Source organism: Podarcis filfolensis, assembly GCF_964270895.1.
Source record: "Podarcis filfolensis genome assembly, chromosome: 13".
Classification (NCBI taxonomy): Eukaryota; Metazoa; Chordata; class Lepidosauria; order Squamata; family Lacertidae; genus Podarcis; species Podarcis filfolensis.
Window position 1 is genome coordinate 7,538,555 of NC_139615.1, and position 21,957 is coordinate 7,560,511.

General features: G+C 46.2%; 1 protein-coding gene across 1 annotated transcript; it reads right to left on the bottom strand.

Moving 5' to 3' along the window:
* Positions 1 to 3,236: 3,236 nt before the first annotated feature.
* Positions 3,237 to 19,755, bottom strand: LOC310747060 (uncharacterized protein). The gene is made up of 4 exons (XM_083581345.1): positions 19,722 to 19,755; positions 18,632 to 18,686; positions 9,926 to 16,643; positions 3,237 to 8,788 (listed from the first exon to the last, which is right to left on the bottom strand). The coding sequence occupies exons 3-4, from the start codon at positions 16,474 to 16,476 to the stop codon at positions 3,568 to 3,570; spliced, it is 11,772 nt and encodes a 3,923-aa protein (XP_083437471.1). The 5' UTR covers positions 16,477 to 16,643; positions 18,632 to 18,686; positions 19,722 to 19,755; the 3' UTR covers positions 3,237 to 3,567.
* Between the last annotated feature and the right edge of the window lie 2,202 nt (positions 19,756 to 21,957).

Consider the following 21,957-nt stretch of genomic DNA (forward strand, 5'->3'; position numbering starts at 1 on the left):
ATAATCTCTGGCCATTGAATATGGTGGCTACTGGGGCTGCTAGGAATTTGTAATTACAGTGGTACCTTAGGTTACAAACACCTCAGGTTACAAACACTTTGGGTTACAGACTCCGCTAACCCGGAAGTAGTACCTTGGGTTAAGAACTTTACCTCAGAATGAGAACAGAAATTGCACACCAGTGGCATGGCAGCAACAGGAGGTTCCATTAGCTAAAGTGGTACCTCAGGTTACAAATGGTTTCAGGTTAAGAACGGACCTCCGGAACGAATTAAGTTTGTAACCAGAGGTACCACTGTACAACAGTTATTACCTGCACTTGAAGCTCTCAGGTTAGTTTACAGAAACCAGTCAGCTTTGAATGTCCTGTATAGCTCTAGAGGTATACCTAATTTACACATATTTGTAGCCCTGTATTTGGTGCTGAACAGTTGGGCTGTTTGCCTAACTTGTACTTCCTCAACCAATAAGTGAGCTGAAACACAATGTCCTTTGAAATCTACCCTTTTCTGATTTTTGTGATGCTTTTCTTCAAACCCAAAAGTTTACACTTAAAGTTGAGAAAACTGCATACTGAGAAAACCCAAAATTTACAGATTCAGCTCTCCGTGCTGCAGAGCTGTTCTTATTACATGACAAGATTCTAGAGCCAAGCAATGTCAGATTCCAGGCCCACCTTCAGCCTGAGTCAGTTGTGTATAGACTTCCATGGGATTGGGATCTCTAAGAATCTATACTGGGACTGCTGCTTTTTCACTTATTCATAAATGTCCTAGAGTTAGCAGTGAACAGTGAGGAGGCCAGTTTTGTGGATGGTGCCAAATTATTCAGGGTTATAAACAAATCAAAAGGATCTCTCCCAACTGCATGATGGTGACAGGCACTAGCAGAGGCTAGTGTCTTTAAGAAATATGGTTTATGTTACACATATTCCATGGAGGGGGTGCAGAACATTATGCTTCAAAAGTGTCTCTCATTGCTCCTTTCAAGGTTGTGTTGAGAGTAGCAGTTCAGTCATGGTTTCTGGTCTCTCAGCACAGCTTCCTCCACACAGCACTGCACGGAGTTCTGCCTACTTCCTCCTTTTTGTTCCCAGAACACCTTTAGATTTCAAAAGGGACAAGTTTTCCTTTGACATCACCTCCTCCCCACCATCTTGGCAACCTGCCAATTCTTCTGTCTCTTTCCACTGCTTGTGGCAGGGGAGAGAGGGAATGCTTTTGCATTGCTAATGACTCTTAATGACTCAGTACTTGGGTCTCCATTGTTCCTTGATGTCTCTGCATTTAGCCAGGCCATTTTGCATAAACTAATCCAGGAATTTCTTGTCTGGCACAATTCTGCAGTTTGTATTTTCCCTTCGTATCCTAAATAGCATCTTAATACTACTGTTTATTCATTTCTACCATTCTCTAGCAGACTCTGGTGCCCTAGATCTATGGCAGTATTATCTATCCTCAAACAAAATGGGCTACAATTTAAATTTCATGCAAAGGAACAATACTAAGATCCCAAACACCAAGAGATCTTTAAGTTTAATAAGCTGTACATGAATTGCACAAACTACACCTGATGAGAAGAGAAGACTCATGAGAAGAGAAGACTCCCTGGAAAAGACCCTGAAGTTGGGAAAGATTGAGGGCACAAGGAGAAGGGGACAACAGAGGTCGATATGGTTGGACAGTGTTCTCGAAGCTACAAACATGAGTCTGACCAAACTGCGGGAGGCAGACAAAGACAGGAGTGCCTGGCGTGCCCTGGTCCATGGGGTCACGAAGAGTCGGACACGACTAAACAACAACAACAACACCTGATTCAAAAGTGTGTTCCAGAGTGGCTTCAAGGACTCTTGGATCATCTGTCAATTTTACCACTGTTCATGAACTGAATTGACTTCTTGTGCATTATTTACATGGGTCACAGAACACTAGTTGAGCCAAACCAGCACATAGTGGTTATTTCCGTGTGTCCCCCATCCCCTGCTAAGAAAAAGCACAGATGAAACCTACCCCTGAGCACATTGTGACATAATAGGGATTTAAGACAGGAGAGAACATTTTTTTTTTTTAGCTTGAGGGCCTAGTGGACAATCTTCTGGGGTCCACATGCCTGTGGTGGGTAGGACAATAGATGCAACTCTTATATTTGTACAATAGGCTGCAATCATACAAGTCTCATAAAAGCCAGGGGTACCTCTCCCCATCCAGGCTACAAAGAGGTATCAGTACAGTTCAATGGCACAATTCCAACCAGGCAATGAACAAATGAACAAAAACCAGCTAAGAAGGTGAAGAAGGATCAGGGATATGCGTGGCCATTTGTGTGGCCTGTGAAGATTCCCAAGGGCCAGATCACCTCTCAATGGGTTGGCACCAGAGCACCAATAACGTCTTGTGAACCAATGAAGGTGAACACCAGGACCAGCAGGCACATGGGCCAGTCCCAGTAGAAGACCACCCAGCTTAGACTTGAATGGAGTGAATGTGCAGTTGCTCCCCTAGAGCTGCCTACAGCAGTTAAAAGGTAAAGGTAAAGGTACCCCTGCCCGTACGGGCCAGTCGTGTCTGACTCTAGGGTTGTGTGCCCATCTGACTTAAGAGGCCGGGGGGCCAGCGCTGTCCGGAGACACTTCCAGGTCACGTGGCCAGCGTGACGAAGCTGCTCTGGCGAGCCAGCACCAGCACAGCACACGGAAACACTGTTTACCTTCCCGCTATAAAGTGGTACCTATTTATCTACTTGCACTTAAAGGTGCTTTCGAACTGCTAGGTGGGCAGGAGCTGGGACCGAAAGACGGGAGCTCACTCCATCGCGGGGATTCGAACCGCCGACCATACGATCGGCAAGTCCTAGGCACTGAGGTTTTACCCACAGCGCCACCCGCATCCCTCCTATAGCAGTTACCTTACAGTAAAGTCAGAGTGGTTGTCTAAGACAGGATTGGGGAACCTTTTTCATCACAATGGTTGCATTCCCTTCCGGGGAACTATTAGTATTTGTACTGTATTTGTTAGAAAATGTATTTTACAAAGAATAAATTGTACTGGGGAAAAGAAAAGCAGACGAAAACACTTAAGGGGTGTGTGAAGAAGGCCCGGTGAGGGGCATGTGTGTGACCTGGTGAGGGTTGCAAGTGCCAAATAGAGGTTCTTGGCGGACTGCATTTGTCTCCATTCCCCACCCATGTTCTAAGGTGGCTATTATATTTAAGCGCTGCAAACCCCCCAACACAGTGCTGCTAACATAGAGATTTATTGACAAAAACGTATTACATTACAAAACAATTTAAGAATGCTTCATACAGGGTAAAAAAGGTAAGTGATAGGTTTGCTGAGCCTTCAGCATCTCGACAACCATCAGTGGAAGGTGGAGCCTTGTGCTATTTTCCTGTCACCACCATTTGATATTCATGGTGCTGCATTTTAAAAAATCCTTGTCATCAAGGTATCCTACACACTCCACCAGAGCAGCTTATCATTTTCCCTTGGCCTCTTTGTCAAGGGGACTAGATCTTTCAGGTTGCCCTGCTGATGCTCAGTTTTCAGTTCTTAGTGCACGCCTTGCCACTCACTCAACTGCTGCTCCATCTTTGCTGCTTGTCCCGGTGCTTTCTGGACTTTTTAAATTTCTGCTTGACCTGCTGCTTGAACTCGGGTCCTTGCTGCTTGACCTGTTTCTTGACCGGCTGCTCAATCTTGGATTTCTGCTGCTTGAACTTGGGTCCTTGCTTCTTCCCCGGCTTCTTGACCTGCTGCTTGAATTTCGGCCCTTGCTGCTTCCCCTGCTCCTTGACCAGCTGCTGAATCTTAGATTTCTGCTACTTGCCCTGCTCCTTGTCCGGCTGCTTGATCTTGGTTCCCTACTGCTTGACCTGCTTCTCGATCCACTGCTTGATTTTTTATCCCTGCTGCTTCCTCTGAGCCTTGACATTATGCTCTGCTTCCAGCTCCTGAAACTTGTTCTCCCTTTTCTGGGTTTAGATTCATGATCCCATCGGACTGATCTCCCTTCTCTTTTCTCAAGGAGCCTTGTTTCACCAGCACCCCCACTCTGCTTCCTCTTGTACAACATGCTTTGAGTCATCTTCCTTTCACTTTTCTTCCTAAATTTGGACTGGGCCAAATCCTTTCTCTCTCTCTGACTTTCTCCAGGGTGGTTTCCCCTGCCACTTGTTGCATGGCCAATGCCGGTGCCTCCTTTCTTTGATTTCCCTTCTGAAATGACCCCTGGCCTTTCAGTATTCTGCATCCAGATATTCATCCCATCCCGCAGATGCATTTTTCTCTCCAGGATTTTACCAAGTATAGACAGTTTCCCGTCTGTTTTCACAGTGTGTTTTGAAGATATGCCACCTACAGAGTGAGGGTGGGAGCCTTTTTGCACCGGCTGCTTGTCCATCCCTTGGTCTAACCTGGGGGCCTCTTCCCCTCTTGTTGTCTTAGCTACCTGTTTGCTCTCATGTTTGGTTGATAACTCTTTTTCTCCAATAGTTTCTTTATGGGATGCCTTTCTTCTCCCACCCAAAATTTCTTCACCATTTCTATCTCTTACTTCTCCTTCTCCATCTCTTACTTCTCCTTCTCTTTCACCTCCTCCGTCTCTTACATCTTCTGCTTCTCCTCTTTCCTCCTCCTCATCCTTCCTCCCAGCTCCTTGGTGTTTCCCACCTTCAGGATCTATTGTGGATGCTTCTCCACCAGTATTTCCTTCTCCTTCCCTGTCATTCCCCAAGATCTCTGTTTGTTCAAAATCATGATTTTCCTCCCAGAAGGCCACTCTTTTGTGAGATACAGACAGCGGCCTGGAGAGCTCCAGAGCTTCTGTCATTTCATCTGCAACTGACTGAGGTGTACGGAGGTGTTCAAATTGTTCAGAAACCGCTTGCCTTGCCACATCAAACACCTTTGTTTTGCTTAGGCTGTCCCTTTCATCTGAGGTCTCTGAGGAAGGCACAACATCCTCTGGAGAAACTTGGGGTGCTCCTGCTGTCAGAGAATCTGCATATTTCAGGCTTCTGGGCTCCACCATGGGCATCTCCTCTGCATCTTCACTACTGACTCCTTCCTCCTTTCTCACACATGAGCTCTCCTCGCCTATTTCTTCGCCACCATCCCAGTCTCCGACTCTCTCCAGTTCACATTCTGTGCTGTACTCAGAAGATGAGTAGGCACCACCTTCCTCCCTTTCTTTCCCCATATCATCACTTGTCTGTAGCAGGGAACCATCTGTGGGCTGCATTTGGAATTCAACTTCTGTGTTTGCCGAATCTTGATTTTGAGATAAATGTGACATCTGCTGGTTGGATTGTTCATCATCTTGGGAGTCTTCACTTGAGGTCTCCCTATTCTCAGATACTTGGATACCTTGGTGCTCCATGTGGTCCTCACTTTTGGGGGTGGGTGGGGGAGGTTTCAGGTTACAGCAAGGGGATTCAGAGGACCACCCTTTTAGCTGTCCAGGTGCTTGGCCCCCTTTGTCACTGCTGGTGGCTGTATCTTCAATAATTCGGTTGGCTATTTGCTTCCTTTCCTCACTGTCACAGCTTTGTCTGTCCCATTCTGCCTGGTGCTGTTGATCTGCCTGGCTATAATGCACGGGGTCCACCACATGCTCATGGAAACATTGAGAGTTAAGGGTATGGGATGGCTGTGTGGTGGGATCCAAGGCTTGCTGGGAGACAAGAGTGTTGTACTGTTGAGTGTCATCTGCCTTCAAAGGCCCAAAATATGCCTGGGAATATTCATGTTCTGAGAGTGAAGCATCCTTCATACGTTCACCTAAGGATGAACCAGAGACTTGGGATTCAATATTATGTGATATCTGAGGAGTGGCATCTGCCTCTGCCTCTTGTGAGAGGGAAGGATCTTTATTATCTCCTGAGGATGAAGAATGAATCTGGAGTTCGGTATTCAATGATGGCTGAGAAGAGGAGTCAGCCTTGCCTTCCTTTGAGAGGGAAATATTCTTATCTCTGTCTCCTGAGGATGAATCAGAGTCCTGACATTCAATATTAGCTGATGTCTGAACAGAAAAATCCACCTCGGCTTCCTTTGAAATGGAAGGATCTTTTCTACTTTCTCCTGGGAATGAAACAGAGTCCTGGGGCCCATTATTCTCTGATATCTGAGAAAAGGACCCTTCCTCTGTCTCCTTTCCATTTTCCTGGGAATTTTCTTGCTGCTCTTGCCTCCACCTTTGCTCTGCAACTAATTGTAATGATGAAGCTGAGCCTTTTGTGGATGTTGATGAATGACATGAGCAGGGACAGTTGAATATCTCACAAGACTCCTCTGTCTTGCCAGGAATTTGTGGATACTGTGCAGCATGATGTAGATTCAGTGTAAATATCTGCAGTGCACTCACTTGCGGTGCTTCTCTTTCACCCTCTGAGCTGCTGCTTGTCCCTTGGATTACTGTGAAATGCTGAACTTTTGTAAGAGGATAGAGAGATCCACTATCCTTTTCGGCATCTGGCCAGGAAACCATCCTATGCTGTATTTTCCAAAACAGCTCTGAAGTGTATGCGGGTTGATCTTCTGACCCTGAGCTGGCTTCCTTTTCTGCTCCTGTTTGAAAAGGAGTGTTTGGCACTTGGAGGGTCTGAGTGCCAGAATAAGTCAAAGGCTCCTCCTTCTCCTCCATTTCATCAGCTTCTGGGATAAAGTCCCTTGTTGACTTCTGAGCCACTTTAGGGAGGTGCCACTGGTGCTCTATGTTGAGGTTCTTGGTGTGTTTTTCCAGGTGTTCTTTTGATCTCGAGTGTAAGAAATGCGAGTGCTGGGAAGAAACAGGAACCTCTGTTGTCGCAGGCCATTCCTTGGCACCAGCTCTCCATTCATCAATAAAGTTCTTTTGTCTCCTTCCAGCAGTGCTCACTCCCACTGAAGATTGGGGGCTCTCCTGTGGCTCCAAGGGGGGTGGAGCAAATGCACGCACCGATTTCTGAATAATGGCTGGCAAGCCCCACTGATGCTGGATCTTCTTGTGCTGGATGTGGACTTCCAGAACATCTTGAGCACCATCAGTGAGGAAAGGCAACTCTGCCACACAGTCTATAAAATGGGTAATAGATGAGGTTCTTGCCAGAAGTCTCTCCTCCTCATTCTCCCTCAGAAGTTGGGTATGAGAGTCTTGATAAAATGTAGAGTTGTGGGGATGAGTTTGAGGCCTGATTTCCCCAAACTGATGTGACACAGGAAACAGAAATGCTCTAAGCATATTTTGAGCATGTTTTGGAAGCCCCCATCTATGCTTTGCAGTCACACTCCTAACATGAGCATCTAGACACTCTGTTGTGTCTGGACTGAGGAATGAGAGAGTCGGAGTAATAATGTATACTTCCCGTCTGTCCCATGAAACTCCGTTGGCTATATTCTCTCCTTCCATGTATGGTGGGTGCTTCTCTGATTCAATGAGAAATGGAGCAAAAGCATGCAGGGATTTCAACACAGAGAAAGGTAAGCCCCATGCATGATGGAGTTTCTTGTGCTGAATGTGTGATTCCAGAAGGTTCTGGGCCTCATCCGTGAGGAAAGGAAGAGTCACCTCAGGCAATAAGAAAGTAGTCGTTTGAGCCAGTACAGGTGTAGCTGCTGCCTTTTGAACATAATTGAGCCTCCTCTCCAGTTTCTCTATTACCTTTTTTCTTACCTTGGCATCTTCTAGCAAGTCTTCCTTGTCATCTTCTGAATGGGAATCAGCTTCAGGCTCTTGGGAGAATTTGCGATGAAAAGGTGTTAGAGACCTTGCTTCACCCAACTCACATTGGGAAAATGCTCTGGGATTCCGAAATGCCCTCAGTGATTGTGAAACCTGTTCTGGAAGGTGCCACCTATGGTGTGTAGTCATCCTCCTCACATGGGCATCCAGGTTTTCCTGTAACTCTTGGCTGAGGAACGTGAGACTCCTTGAAATAATATGGGCTTCTTCTTTTTCCCATGGGTATCTCATGGTCATGCTTTGCTTATGTTTCTCTGTCTCAAGATGAAATGGAGCAAAGGCATGCAAGGACTTCAGCACATTGGAGGGTAGGCCCCAAGCATGGTGGAGTTTCTTGCGCAGGATGTGAAATTCGAGAAATTCCCAGGTCTCATTGGTTAAGAAACCAAGTTTCACTCCAGGCGATAAGAAAGCAGTTACATTCAAGTTCATAGTTGAGTCTGCTCCCTGTTTCAATTGGTTAAAGGCCTCCATATTCCTTACTGTCCTTCTTTTGACCATGGAGTCTTTCGTGTCTTCATTGTCACCTTCTGTTTCAGAGGAATCTCTAGCCACCTGGGAGGATTTGTAGTGAGAAGGAGAAAAATACTGTGCATTCTCTGATTCCAATCCTAAAGCATGTCTGGGATGTAGAAATACTCCCAGTGATTGCTGAACCCTCATTGGAAGGCCCCATCTGTGCTTAGCCACCCTCCTCCTCTCATGAGCTTCCAGGCGATCTTTTGTGTCTGGACTTGGGAAGAAGGGATCCCAGACAATCTCTTTCACTTCTACCTTAACCCATTGGTTTGCCTTAGTCATTCTCTTGCCTAAGCTTTGCACATGCGTCTGAGACTCATGGAGAATTGGGGCAAAGGCATGCATGGACTTCAGCACAGAGGAGGGTAGGGCCCATGTGTGCTGGAGTTTCTTCTGTCGGATATGGAATTCCAGAAGATCTTGCGCTTCATCTGTGAGGAAAGCAAGCTTCACTCCGGGCCATAAGAAATAAGTTTCTTCAAAGTTCACAGTTGTGGTTGCTCCCTGCTTTCCTTGTGGAAAGCCCCATCCTTTCTTTCCTGTTCTTCTGTTGCCCATTTCCTCCTTCACCAAGTCTTCCTTGTCCTCTTCTGAATGGGAATCAGCTTCGGGCTCTTGGGGAAATTTGCGATGAAAAGGTGTTAGAGACCTTGCTTCACCCAACTCACATTGTGGAAAGGGTCTGAGATGCCGAAATGCCCTCAGCGATTGTGAAACCTCTTCTGGAAGGTGCCACCTATGGTGTGTAGTCATTCTCCTCACATGGGCATCCAGGTTCTCCTGTAAGTCTTGGCTGAGGAACGTGAGACTCCTTGAAATAATATGGGCTTCTTCTTTCTCCCATGGGTATCTCATGGTCATGCTTTGCTTGTGTTTCTCTGTCTCAAGATGAAATGGAGCAAAGGCATGCAAGGACTTCAGCACATTGGAGGGTAGGCCCCAAGCATGGTGGAGTTTCTTGCGCAGGATGTGAAATTCGAGAAATTCCCAGGTCTCATTGGTTAAGAAACCAAGTTTCACTCCAGGCGATAAGAAAGCAGTTACATTCAAGTTCATAGTTGAGTCTGCTCCCTGTTTCAATTGGTTGAAGACCTCCATTTTCTCTGTTGTCCTTCTCTTGACTTTGAATTCTTTCATGTCTTCATTGTCACCTTCTGTTTCAGAGGAATCTCTAGCCACCTGGGAGGATTTGTAGTGAGGAGAAAAATACTGTGCATTCTCCAATTCCAATCCTAAAGCATGTCTGGGATGTAGAAATACTCCCAGTGATTGCTGAACCCTCATTGGAAGGCCCCATCTGTGCTTAACTACCCTCCTTCTCTCATGAGCTTCCAGGCGATCTTTGGTGTCTGGACTTGGGAAGAAGAGATCCCAGACAATCTCTTTCACTTCTACCTTAACCCATTGGTTTGCCTTAGTCATTCTCTTGCCTAAGCTTTGCACATGCGTCTGAGACCCATGGAGAAATGGGGCAAAGGCATGCATGGACTTCAGCACAGAGGAGGGTAGTCCCCATGTGTGCTGGAGTTTCTTCTGTCGGATATGGAATTCCAGAAGATCTTGCACTTCATCTGTGAGGAAGGCTAGCTTTGCCCCAGGCCGTAAGAAAGTAGTTTCTTCAAAGTTCACAGCTGTGGTTGCTCCCTGCTTTCCTTGAGGGAAGCCCCATTCTTTCCCTGCTGTCCTATTGCCCATTTCCTCCTTCACCAAGTCCTCATTGTCATCTTCAGTCTGGGAATCAGCTGTAGGCACTTGGAAGAATTTGCCTAGGGAAGGCTGCATATTATACTGACGAGATCCGAAAGGTTGTCTGGGAAGCAGAAATCCCCCCAGTGATTGCTGAACTCGCTTTGGAAGGCCCCACCTGTGCTGTACCACCCTCTTCCTCATGTGAGCTTCCAGGTGCTCTTTTGTGTTGGGACTCAGGAAGGAGAGACTTGGGATAACAACTTGTACCTCCATCCAATTGCATTGCGTTGCCGTTGTCATGTTGCTTCCTGTGTGTTGCATCTGCATCTCAAGGGGGTATGGGCCAAAGGCCTTCAATGACTTCAGCACAGAGGATGGTAGGCCCCATGTATGCTGGATCTTCTTATGCTGGATGTGGAATTCCAACAGGTCCTGGGTGACCCTTGTGAGAAAATTTAGGTTCACCTCAAGGCTTGATAAAGCAGTTACTTTAAAGTTTGATTGTAGAGTTACTCCCTCCTTCCCTTGGGGAACAACCCATCCCTTTCCTGCTGCTGTTCTTCTGTTGTCCATTTCCTCCTCCACCAAGACTTCATTTTCATCTTCAGACTGGGAATCAACAGTATGCTCTTGGAGAAATTTGCCATGAAAAGGTGTTAGAGACCTTGCTTCACCCAACTCATATTGGGAAAATACTCTGGGATTCCGAAATGCCCTCAGTGATTGTGAAACCTGTTCTGGAAGTTGCCACCTATGGTGTGTAGTCATACGCCTCACATGGGCATCCAGGTTCTCCTGTAAGTCTTGGCTGAGGAACGTAAGACTCCTTGAAATAATAGGGGCTTCTTCTATCTCCCATGGGTATCTCATGGTCATGCTTTGCTTGTGTTTCTCTGTCTCAAGGTGAAATGGAGCAAAGGCATGCAGGGACTTCAGCACATTGGCGGGTAGGCCCCAAGTATGGTGGAGTTTTTTGCGCAGGATGTGAAATTCGAGAATTTCCCAGGTCTCATTGGTTAAGAAACCAAGTTTCACTCCAGGCGATAAGAAAGCAGTTACATTCAAGTTCATAGTTGAGTCTGCTCCCTGTTTCAATTGGTTGAAGACCTCCATTTTCTCTGTTGTCCTTCTCTTGACTTTGAATTCTTTCATGTCTTCATTGTCACCTTCTGTTTCAGAGGAATCTCTAGCCACCTGGGAGGATTTGTAGTGAGGAGAAAAATCCTGTGCATTCTCCAATTCCAATCCTAAAGCATGTCTGGGATGTAGAAATACTCCCAGTGATTGCTGAACCCTCATTGGAAGGCCCCATCTGTGCTTAACCACCCTCCTCCTCTCATGAGCTTCCAGGCGATCTTTTGCGTCTGGACTTGGGAAGAAGAGATCCCAGACAATCTCTTTCACTTCTACCTTAACCCATTGGTTTGCCTTAGTCATTCTCTTGTCTAAGCTTTGCACATGCGTCTGAGACCCATGGAGAAATGGGGCAAAGGCATGCATGGACTTCAACACAGAGGAGGGTAGGCCCCATGTGTGTTGGAGTTTCTTCTGTCGGATATGGAATTCCAGAAGATCTTGCGCTTCATCTGTGAGCAAGGCTAGCTTTGCCCCAGGCCATAAGAAAGTAGTTTCTTCAAAGTTCACAGCTGTGGTTGCTCCCTGCTTTCCTTGAGGAAAGCCCCATCCCTTCCCTGCTGTCCTTCTGTTGCCCATTTCCTCCTTCACCAAGTCTTCCTTGTCATCTTCAGTTTGGGAATCAGCTGTAGGGACTTGGAAGAATTTGCTGGGGTAAGGCCGCACATTGTCCTTTCCTGATCCGAAAGGTTGTCTGTGACGGAGAAGTCCTCCCAGTGATTGCTGAACCCGCTTTGGAAGGCCCCACCTGTGCTGTACCACCCTCTTCCTCATGTGAGCTTCCAGGTGCTCTTTTGTGTTGGGACTCAGGAAGGAGAGACTTGGGATAATTACTTGTACCTGCATCCCATTGCATTGGATTGCCGTTGTCATGTTCCTTCCTGTGTGTTGCATCTGCATCTCAAGGGGGTATGGGCCAAAGGCCTTCAATGACCTCAACACAGAGGATGGTAGGCCCCATGCATGCTGGATCTTCTTATGCTGGATGTGGAATTCCAACAGGTCCTGGGTGACCCTTGTGAGAAAATTTAGGTTCACCTCAAGGCTTAGGAAAGCAGTTACTTTAAAGTTTGATGGCACAGTTCCTGCCCTCTCTTGCTTTCCTTTTACCCTTCTCTTGGCATCTTCTGATGAGTGTTCATTGTCATCGTCAGTCTGGGAACCATTAGTATGCCCCTGGGAAGATTTGTATTGACAAGATAACGGATGCAGTTCAGATTGAGGAAGAGATCTGGGCCGTTGAAATGCCCTCAGTGATTCCTGTACCCGCTTTGGTATTTCCCATCTGTGCTTTGTGCTTATATTCCTCACGTGAGCCTCTAGTCTCTCCTTTATATCCGAGCTGATGAACGCAAGATTACTGATTATCGTTCTCACTTCTACCCAATCCCAGGGGTGAATATTTGTTATGTTTTCTCCCCGATGATTCTCTGGATCAGGGGGAAATAGGGCAAAGGCACATAAGGACTTCAGGACAGTGGAGGGAAGACCCCACATGTGCTGGATTTTCTTCTTTCCAATGTGGAATTCCAGAAGATTCCAAGCTTCCTCTGTGAGCAAAGGTGGCTTCATCTCAGATGATTCAAACGTAGTCAGTTCCACACCTGTGCCTGTGGTTGCCACTCCATGTCCTTGGTGGATAGTAGCTTTTGGATGACCCCTGGCTCCTGCTTTGGGTGTGAGTTGCTTCAAAGGCTCTCTTCCCTCAGAAAGAGTAGGGATTTCATCTTGCTCGTAGGACTTACGATGATCTTCTGAGAGCGGTGTATGATGCTTTTCTTCTTTGAAATGGGACTCAAGCTGAGTGGGAGCAATTGCCCTCAGAGAATCCTGAATCAGTTTGGGAAGTCCCCACTGGTGCTCCATGGCCCAGCTCCTCACGTGGGCTTCCAGGCCATTCTTGACATCTGGACTTACAACATGCAGGGCCTTTTGAGGGGGGATGGCCTCTAATACAGATTGTGGTACATGGACAGTCGCTTTCTCTTGATATCCCAGTTTCTCAACAGTGACATGTGTTGACGCTCCTGCTTTTTTACTCCTCTGTAGCTCAGGTGGAAGGGGGACAAAGGCACGCAAAGATTTCTGCACAAGAGATGGCAGCCCCCACTCATGCTGGAGTCTTTTGCGCTGTATGTGAAGTTCCAGAAGATCGCAGGCTTCCTTTGTAAGAAATGTTGGCACTGGCTCCTGGAATACTTCTGTCAATTGGAATTTAGCCTTCATATTTTTTTTCTTGAGATGGTCTTCCAAAAGATTCATATTTGAATGTTTAGGAAGTCTTATATTTGAAGCACGGGTTGCTGATGTCTCTGAAGAGGGTTTGTGTGCAGTGTCTGCAAATATCGGCTGTGGGGATCTAGTCATAAGCAACTCCCTTGCTTCATTCTGGAATATTGGGGGCTCCAGCTCCTGGACCCCAATCTTCACTTGGCTGATTTGGGATGGGGAGCATCTTTCCTGGAACACCGTAGCTAAAGGTTCCAAGTGCATGCTGGGCAACTCCCCCAAGAAAGTGAAATCTTCCCTTGTTGAAGATGAGGTGGCAACGTTTGGAATATCTCTCAACTGCATCTCCCTGTGCTTCTTGGCCAAGTGGTGGTTCATCTTGTCCAAACTATGGGGCTTCAGCATAGAAAGAACTTGAGCTGACTGTGGGGAGGCAGGCATCAACCCAAATGTTTTTCTGTTGCTTACTTCTTGGTGTACAGTACTCAATCCTGGGTGCTTGTATGTTATCCAATAGCAAGGGCAGTAGAAGTAGCGGTCTTCCACTGCTGCCCTGGCTATGGCATATTTCCTATTCAAGATTTCACTCTGTTGACTAGGTTGGTGCTCTGGAAACTCGTGCCTGATGTTCAGCTCCCCCTTATCCACTGCTTCACCCTCCAGAAAGGGCAGAAATGTGCTTCTGGGCTTCACTTGGCTATAAAGAGGGGCAAACTTCTGGAGGGAGTCTTCAAGTGTGATCTTGAAGCTTTCCATGGGTTGGAGATCAGATTCTGTGGACCTTCTCCTGAGGCTAGGGTGATCTGTAGAGGCAGCTGATGATTCAGAAAAAGCTCCCTCAGGGACTTCTCCTGCCTCCATATCCTGGTGTGGGCAGACCATTTGCTGTGCCCTGTAAGCCTTGGGCCCATGTGTGAAGATGTTCTCACCCACAAATGTCGCCTGCCTTGCCTCTACCAGCTCTTCTCTGGCTACTGGGATGGGAGAGGAGAATCTGCCCAGAGAGTCACAGCTTTTATTTTGGTACTCTGTAATTTGTGGTTCCAAGGGACCTGTCCCAATCGCAGGGCGGAAAAGCTTGATAGATTCCAAAACCCTCTTAGGCAACTTCCATTGTCTCTGTAGCTTCATCCTTTGAATGTGGAAATCCAACTGACTGTAGGTGCTTTGGGGAAGGAATGATGGTTTCTGTAGTAGAATGTAGACATGGGCTTTCGCCCTTTGGAGACTGGGCAGTGGGGGAGCCTGTGATTTGAAGCCATGCAAGGATTTCTGAATAAGACTAGGCAAGCCCCATTCATGTTGTAGCTTCTTTTTTCTAATGTGCAGTTCCAGATTCTCTCTGACCTGAGCATAGAGAAACTCTGTCCTGACTTCTAAGAACTCAACAGCAACTTCTCTAGCTCTAGGAAACGTTGGCAGCAGTTTGGGCTTCATTGCACTCACGGTCAATGTTGGGGAAACGTCCAGCCATTTTTCATCCAAGTGGAGTATCTTATTCTCTGCTGCTTCAGACTGAAGTGTGGGGTACATCAAAGGCTGACTTGGCATTGTCCTCCTCCCTATCCTAGTTCCATCCTGTTTCCCTGCAACAGTCACCATCTCTGGGGAAAGTAGCCTGAGGGACTCAAGGACCCTTGGTGGTAAGTGCCATCGGTGAAGCATGATTCTTTTCAGCAGATTCTGCTCTAGTTCTTGGATAATGGCATCACTAAGGAAGGAGAGCTCAGCCAGAAGAACATTCACCTCCACGTGCTGCAATGTCCGGTGCTGCTGTGATTGGGGGACAATTGGGAAAACAGAATGGAGAGATCTCTGGACAAGACTTGGCAACCCCCAAGCATGCTGCAACCTCTTTTTTCTCACGTGCCATTCCAGATCCTCCCGAGTCCCCTGCTCAATGAATGGGATCTCTTGTATCAGTATGGGCTGGTCCCATGGGTGCTGCTCCTTCTTTTTAAGCACATGGGAATCCAAAGACTGCTCCTCACTAGCAGGAAGAAAACTTGTCCTTGCTTCGACAAATGCAACAGTGTGCTGTGACCGAAGTAGCATCTCATGTCTGGCCTCAAAGGACTTCTTCTCAGTTGTAGTCTGGGGGTTTGCTTTGGAAGGAGGGGGAGATTTGAGGGCTGTTTCCCTGGCTGTGGATTCCAAATGTAGAACATGCCTATGAAGTTTCCCTTCCCTCTCACCCTTGACGACTCCTCCTTGGCCTCCTTTCCTGTGTGCAGATGATGCTATATCTGTGGTGAGGGGATAATCTAGCTTCATATGCTTGAGGGCCTCTTGGACTTGCTTTGGCAACACCCGGCATTGCATGTGAATCATCTTTTTCATGTGTTTCTCTAGTGTCCTCCTCTTTGCCCCACTCATGAAAGGAAGAAGCCGAGGCCTCATCAACACAGTATGCTCCCTCTTTGGACGGTACGGGCAAGTGAAATCCATACCAAGAGGCAAAAAGGCCCTGAGTGACCTGAGGACGATTGATGGAAGACCCAATTTGTGTTGAATACTTTTCACAACCAAATGCCACTCCAAGGTCTTTCTCACAGCCTTAGCTACAAAGGGAGTGTCCTCGGTAGCAAATTCAACCCTAGGATATTTGATATTTGCTTGGGAGATCACAGGTAAAGAACTGGGGAAATGCCTTGTTCCTTTATGGTGGAATCTCATGCCCTGGTGGTTCTTCCTCTGACTCAGAGAGGACCCTTCATTTTTCTTATGCCTCAAAGGCATGTGGCTCTTTTTGCTGAAATTTGATAACTCGGACAGGTCGGAAAGGGGACTGTAATCTTCCCAACTACTGAAAGACAGCTCTGATGATGTGCTTGAAGAGAAGCAAAAGGGATCGCTCATTTCCCCACTGCTGTCCTCAGAGCTGTCATAACATTCATTTATACTAAACATGGAATGGCTGTCAGAACAGGTGGGACTTATGTCATTCTCCCTGGAGATGGGAACATCTTGCTGAGCAGAATGGAGTGGCTTCTCCTTCTGCCTCTTGCCTTTGGGAATGTGTTGCTCCTTTCTGGATGAAGGGGTTATTTCTGGGCCCAATTCTGGATGGCCACAGTTTGTGGCAGGTTTACTGCTGCTCCATGGAAAAAGTGTGTCATCTCTTTGAGCAGAAATGGCTGGTAGGCTGGAGCTCCCCACATAAGAGGCAATGGGAAGTGAAGGCATTTGCAAAGCAGGAAGCCCAGGTTTTGATCCATAGACACGCAGCACTTCCTCAGCCTCCTTGGCTGCCCTGTCACATACGGCACAGGTCACGTTGTCACATAGCAATCTGCGTATGGAGGAATGGCGACTGCCTCCATTTTGTGGGTCTGTCTCCTGGTGTTTGGTACCTGTAAGACAAATGAAGGCACTGGTGACCTTTCCTTCACCTCCAGGATGGTATGGAGCCAACTGGTATAGAGACAATTATATTTTGTCAGGGGCTGGCTGGATGAGGAGGAGTGGCAGGCACTGGAGGAGGAAGAGGAGTGTGTGGGGAGCATACCAACCATGTGTGCCACGCCCCTGCGGGCAGTATGTCCCGCCCCCAGGACATGGCCTGCCCTGCCCTGCCCTGCCCTGCCTGCTCTCCACCCCCCGGTGTCAGAGTGAAATATACTCAGAGTCGCAAAGTGATTTCATGCTCTTTATTCAGCTCATAGTGGTGAGGAGGAATGAATGAATGTCCCCTCAAGGTATCTGCTTTATATACATTATTTACACAATGGGCTGCACATGATTGGCTAATTCCGGAATTCTACTGTAAGCCAATCAGGTTGTGGATTCACTTCTATCTGGAGCATGATTGGGTGATTCCTGCCAACCAATCATACTGCTGCATTGTTCTAGGACCAATCAGACTGCTGCATTCTGAATCCTATTGTTCTAGGACCAATCAGACTGCTGCCTTTTGGAGCCTATTGTTCTAGGACCAATCAGACTACTGCAGTTTGGATCCTATTCAACTCAGTACATAACACAGAGCATGAAGCTCTCCACTGGTGGCAAGAGCCTCTTGCCCAGAAGCTCCCCAGGGAAGACAGAGAAGACAAGGACTTAGACCCTGGGTCCTGGTGGTGGGAGGTGCTAGAAGTAGGAGGGTGGAGTGATCAAGGGAGGGAGTGGGTCAGAGGAAGAAGTCCCTTCCATAATTTCTGCCCCAAAATGGAAGGAAGTACACAGACATGGCAAAACTTACCAGAAGAACAAGAAACCAAGAAGAAAGACTTTTTAAAATGGAGTGGGGGGCGGGGAATTATTGACTATCTGAAGACACATTGTTAACAAATCAAAACATTAGCAGGACTGATTTAAGCACGTGCAGTAAGAGAAAGCTAGGGAGAACATAAGGGGAAATTAGTAAATAGATATGAATTGGATATGCAGTAATAAAAATAAATAAAACTAGAAAGGAGGGGAAGGAAGTCAAAGGAAAAGTACATTGGATTTGTAAAGGGTTTGTTTTTGTTCCTGTTGAAAATATTTGTGAAATGTGAAGAGGAAATTTAAACTTAGAAATAAAGCACATTCAAAGCAAAATGAGAAAGAGGGGAGGCGAGAAGGGATGGAGGGTACACTGACCATTCCACAGCAGGACAATTCCAGTCTTGCTGGTTCTCCTCCTCTCACACCCCCTCTTGGAGTGTCCTACATGTTGTCGAGCAATGAGTCTGGCAGAAGCAGAGGAGGAGCTCACTGCCACATTGCAGTCCCCATCTGTTGGGAAGAGCTGTAGAGGGGAAAGGCAGATCTGAAGTTCAGTTTCCTGCAACTTCTCAAGCTGAAGGAGTCAAGCAGGGAAGAGTTGTCTCTTTTTTACCTGCAGGGGCCTGATACTTCCCTGTCAGCACTTGTGACACATTTATATATTTATTAGAAGTATTAGAATACATATATACCAATTTGGAGACCCAAGAGGCACTGATTTTATTTCAGAGCAGCAGTGGCCTTCCAAATGTTGTTGGACTCCAGTGCCCATCAACCCTAGCAAGCATGTCCAATGGTCAGGGGTAATGGGCATTGAAAGCCAACTTCTAGATTGCATTTACTAACTCAACTCTAAGTACTTTTGTTAGATGATCCTCTACGAGTTCCCCGGGTGTATTTCAGTTTTAAATAAGGTTGTTTTTTTAAGATTTTTAATTTGGGTTTTATTATCTTGCAGTTATCTTATTAAAGAAACCCAAGCAACAAATGACAAGGGTGTGTATGTACACTTTCATAGATGTTAAGAAAAGACCATGTGAATTATCAAATGTCAGCAGTAGTTTTTACGCTCTCTCTCTCTCTCTCTCTCTCAAATCACCAGGATGAGCTGGTTCCTGTCTCAAGGGCTTACCTTCTTCTTTGCCAACAGCTGCTTGGAGATGACTTCTGTGTTCCACATGTTCCTTCTAGGAAAAGAGGAGGCAGCAAAGTTATTCAAAAGGAAGAACAACCAGTTGGAAATACCACCTTACCAAACAGGGAACAGATCCATCAGGCAGAGAGAGGCATGTTCCAAGTTTCATCAGGGTATCTCTAAGTAGGACCAAGAAAAATCCCAGTCTGAACCCCTGGAGAGCTGCCACTGGTCTGCTTCGACTATACTAAGCTGGATGGACCAACAGTCTGGATCTGTATAAGGCTACTTCCTCCTGGTGGCCAAAGCATGCAATACTCTCAGGTCATTTTTTACTCCTCCCATCTCACTTAGAAGTTCATTCAATATCAAAGTTTAACAGAGACTGTTAAAATGCCATTTTCATTATGATCATGGCACCACACTGGTGCTTTCTTCCCTAAAGCATGAAAATCCATCCCCATGAATGATCATTTTCTCATTTTCTGCCCCATATCTGTGAGATCATCTATATTGTCATATAATTGTTTTATTTTGGATTTTGCTATTATTTGATTAGGCAGTGGAAGACAGGAGTGCCTGGAGTGCTCTGGTCCATGGGGTCACGAAGAGTCAGACATGACTAAACGACTAAACAACAAATTATTTGATTACATGGCTGTAACCTGCCCTGACTTTGTGTTGAAGGAAAGGTAGGAAATCTCTTAAATAAATTTGTAAGTACATATTGCTGTTGTAAGTTGAGAAAACCAAATGTGGTGGTGGTGGTGGGGCTGAGTCAAATTCAGACATGAACAAAGGGGATACTGAAACTCACCATTGGTGTGCTAGTCTCAGAGGGGAACCAACTGCCCAGCTGTTCCTCCAGGGAGTGGGGATTCTCAGTGACTTCAGGTAAGACTGAAAAGGACAAGATGCTTCTCTATGCTTGGTCAAGTCTCTTGTACTATGCAAAGGTGCTACATTGGATCATTTGGAAGAGGCTGATGAATAGAGCCAGGGCTAGAGTAGTGTACAAGTTGAAGTAGCAGTCCAAAAGGGAAAAGTGATTGATGAGGGAAATCAGCTCCATCTTTGTGAAACTGACCTGAATGCAGTCTTTGCACCCAAGAGATGGTATGTATTCCCCAGGCAGTGGCAGTTAGCAGTGGTTTAGAGCAGCATTCCAAAGAATATCACAAAGAACTAACAAAAGAACCTTGGGAACACCCTGGGTTTTCTCCAGCCATGGATGCTGCTGCTGCCTCCTTCTTCACTGTCCTTCAGAACATGCTTTTTTCTTTGTTATTCTGGAAGCCACAGTGATACACCTCCATACAAAAACACATGAGTCTATGGTTTTTTGTTTTTTTTAAGAACTAGATAGACACTACCAGAGAGATGAACAATGTTTGCATTTAAAGTTAGTTCTACTTAGAGTAGACCCACTGAAATCAATAAACCTAAGTTAGTCATATCCATTAATATCAACAGCTCTGCTCTGAGTGGGTTAGTATTGGACACGACCCAGAAACTTGTAATCTTAGCTTAACATTTATTTCCTTAGGATAGGAAAGACTGTGTGTAGTTCAGCTGCATGTATTGCTGTAAAATGCTGTAGTAAGTAAAGGTAAAGGGACCCCTGACTGTTAGGTCCAGTCACGGACGACTCTGGGGTTGCGGCGCTCATCTCACTTTACTGGTCGAGGAAGCTGGCATACAGCTTCCGGGTCATGTGGCCAGCCTGACTAAGCCGCTTCTGGCGAACCAGAGCAGTGCACAGAAACGCTGTTTACCTTCCCGCTGGAGCAGTACCTAATTATCTACTTGCACTTCATGCTTTCAAACTGCTAGGTTGGCAGGAGCTGGGACCGAGCAACAGGAGCTCACCCCGTCATGGGGATTTGAACCACCGACCTTCTGATCAGCAAGCCCTAGGCTTTATCTTAATTTCAGGAAAGCAATTGCTTCATGCATTCATGGTTCCTGCATGGTATTACACAGGTAATAATAATCTCTCTAATGTCTTCATTCTGGGATAAGTGAGCAGTGTGACTCTCTTGCAGGATAATGTACTCTAGCATTATGTGAATGGAGCAGACACATTTGAGAAGCTGCCTGCAACGTGTGTGGAGTGGAATGACCAAGATGATCTGGAAACCAAGCCTTAAGAGGAATGTTTGAGGGAGCTGAGTATGCTTAGCCTGGAAAAGAACAGACTAGGAGGAGATATTATAGCTATCTGCACTTATATAAAGGGCTGCCATATGGAAGAATATTTTATTATTTCTTGAATTTGTATACCACCCTATACCCAGAGGTCTCAAAGTGGTTCACAGAATAAAATCAAAACATAAAACTACAAAATACATAATCAAAATAAAAACAACCCAACCCTCCCCAAACCCCACATTTTAAAGGGGCATAAAATGGGGCGAGCTTGTTTTCTCTTGCTCTGGAGGGTAGGACTTGAACCAATGGCGTCAAGTTATAAGAAAGGAGATTACAATTAAACCTTAGGAAGAATTTTCTGGCAGTAAGAGCAGTTTGACTGTGAAATGACTCCCTCAGGAGCCTGCGGAATCTCCTTCCTTGGAGGTTTTTAAGCAGAGGTTGGATGGCTGTCTGTCATGGATGCTTTAGCTGAGATTCCTGTATTGCAGAGGAATGGACTTCTAGTGGACTTCCAACTCTACACTTCTAGGATTCTAACATGACAGCTAAAGTGCAGTCAAATGTCTACTCAGAAAAAAAGCTTCACTGTGTTCCAGAAGAGTTACCCCAAGAAATTGTGAAGGGAACTGCAGCATAGTTCTTAACTTTGTCTCCTCATTAGCTGTTCTTTGCTGTTCAGCTCAGGCCTCAGCAAAATAATGTAACATTTTGGATAAAAAATACAACCCAACAAACCAGCACTGGAGGCCAAGATAGAGAAGATCTCCACAGCCACCATATATTTCCCCTTAGTGCTCAGGTAGGTCGGAACAAACGACAACCAAACACTGCAAAACATCAACATGCTGAAGGTGATGAACTTGGCTTCATTAAAAGTGTCTGGCAGTTTCCTAGCCAGGAATGCCACAGTGAAGCTGGTGATGGCTAGAAGTCCCATGTAGCCCAGGACAAGATAAAACATGGTGACAGAGCCTTCATTACATTTTGATATGATCTCTTGAGTCAGTGACTGCATGTCCAAATCTGGAAAGGAGGGAGTGGTTGACAGCCACATGGCACAGATGCCTGCTTGAATCCAAGAGCAGAAAAGGACAATGGAGTTGGTCAATCTTTTTCCTACCCATTTCCTCATGCTGGACCCCGGCCTGGTGGCCATGAAAGCAACAACC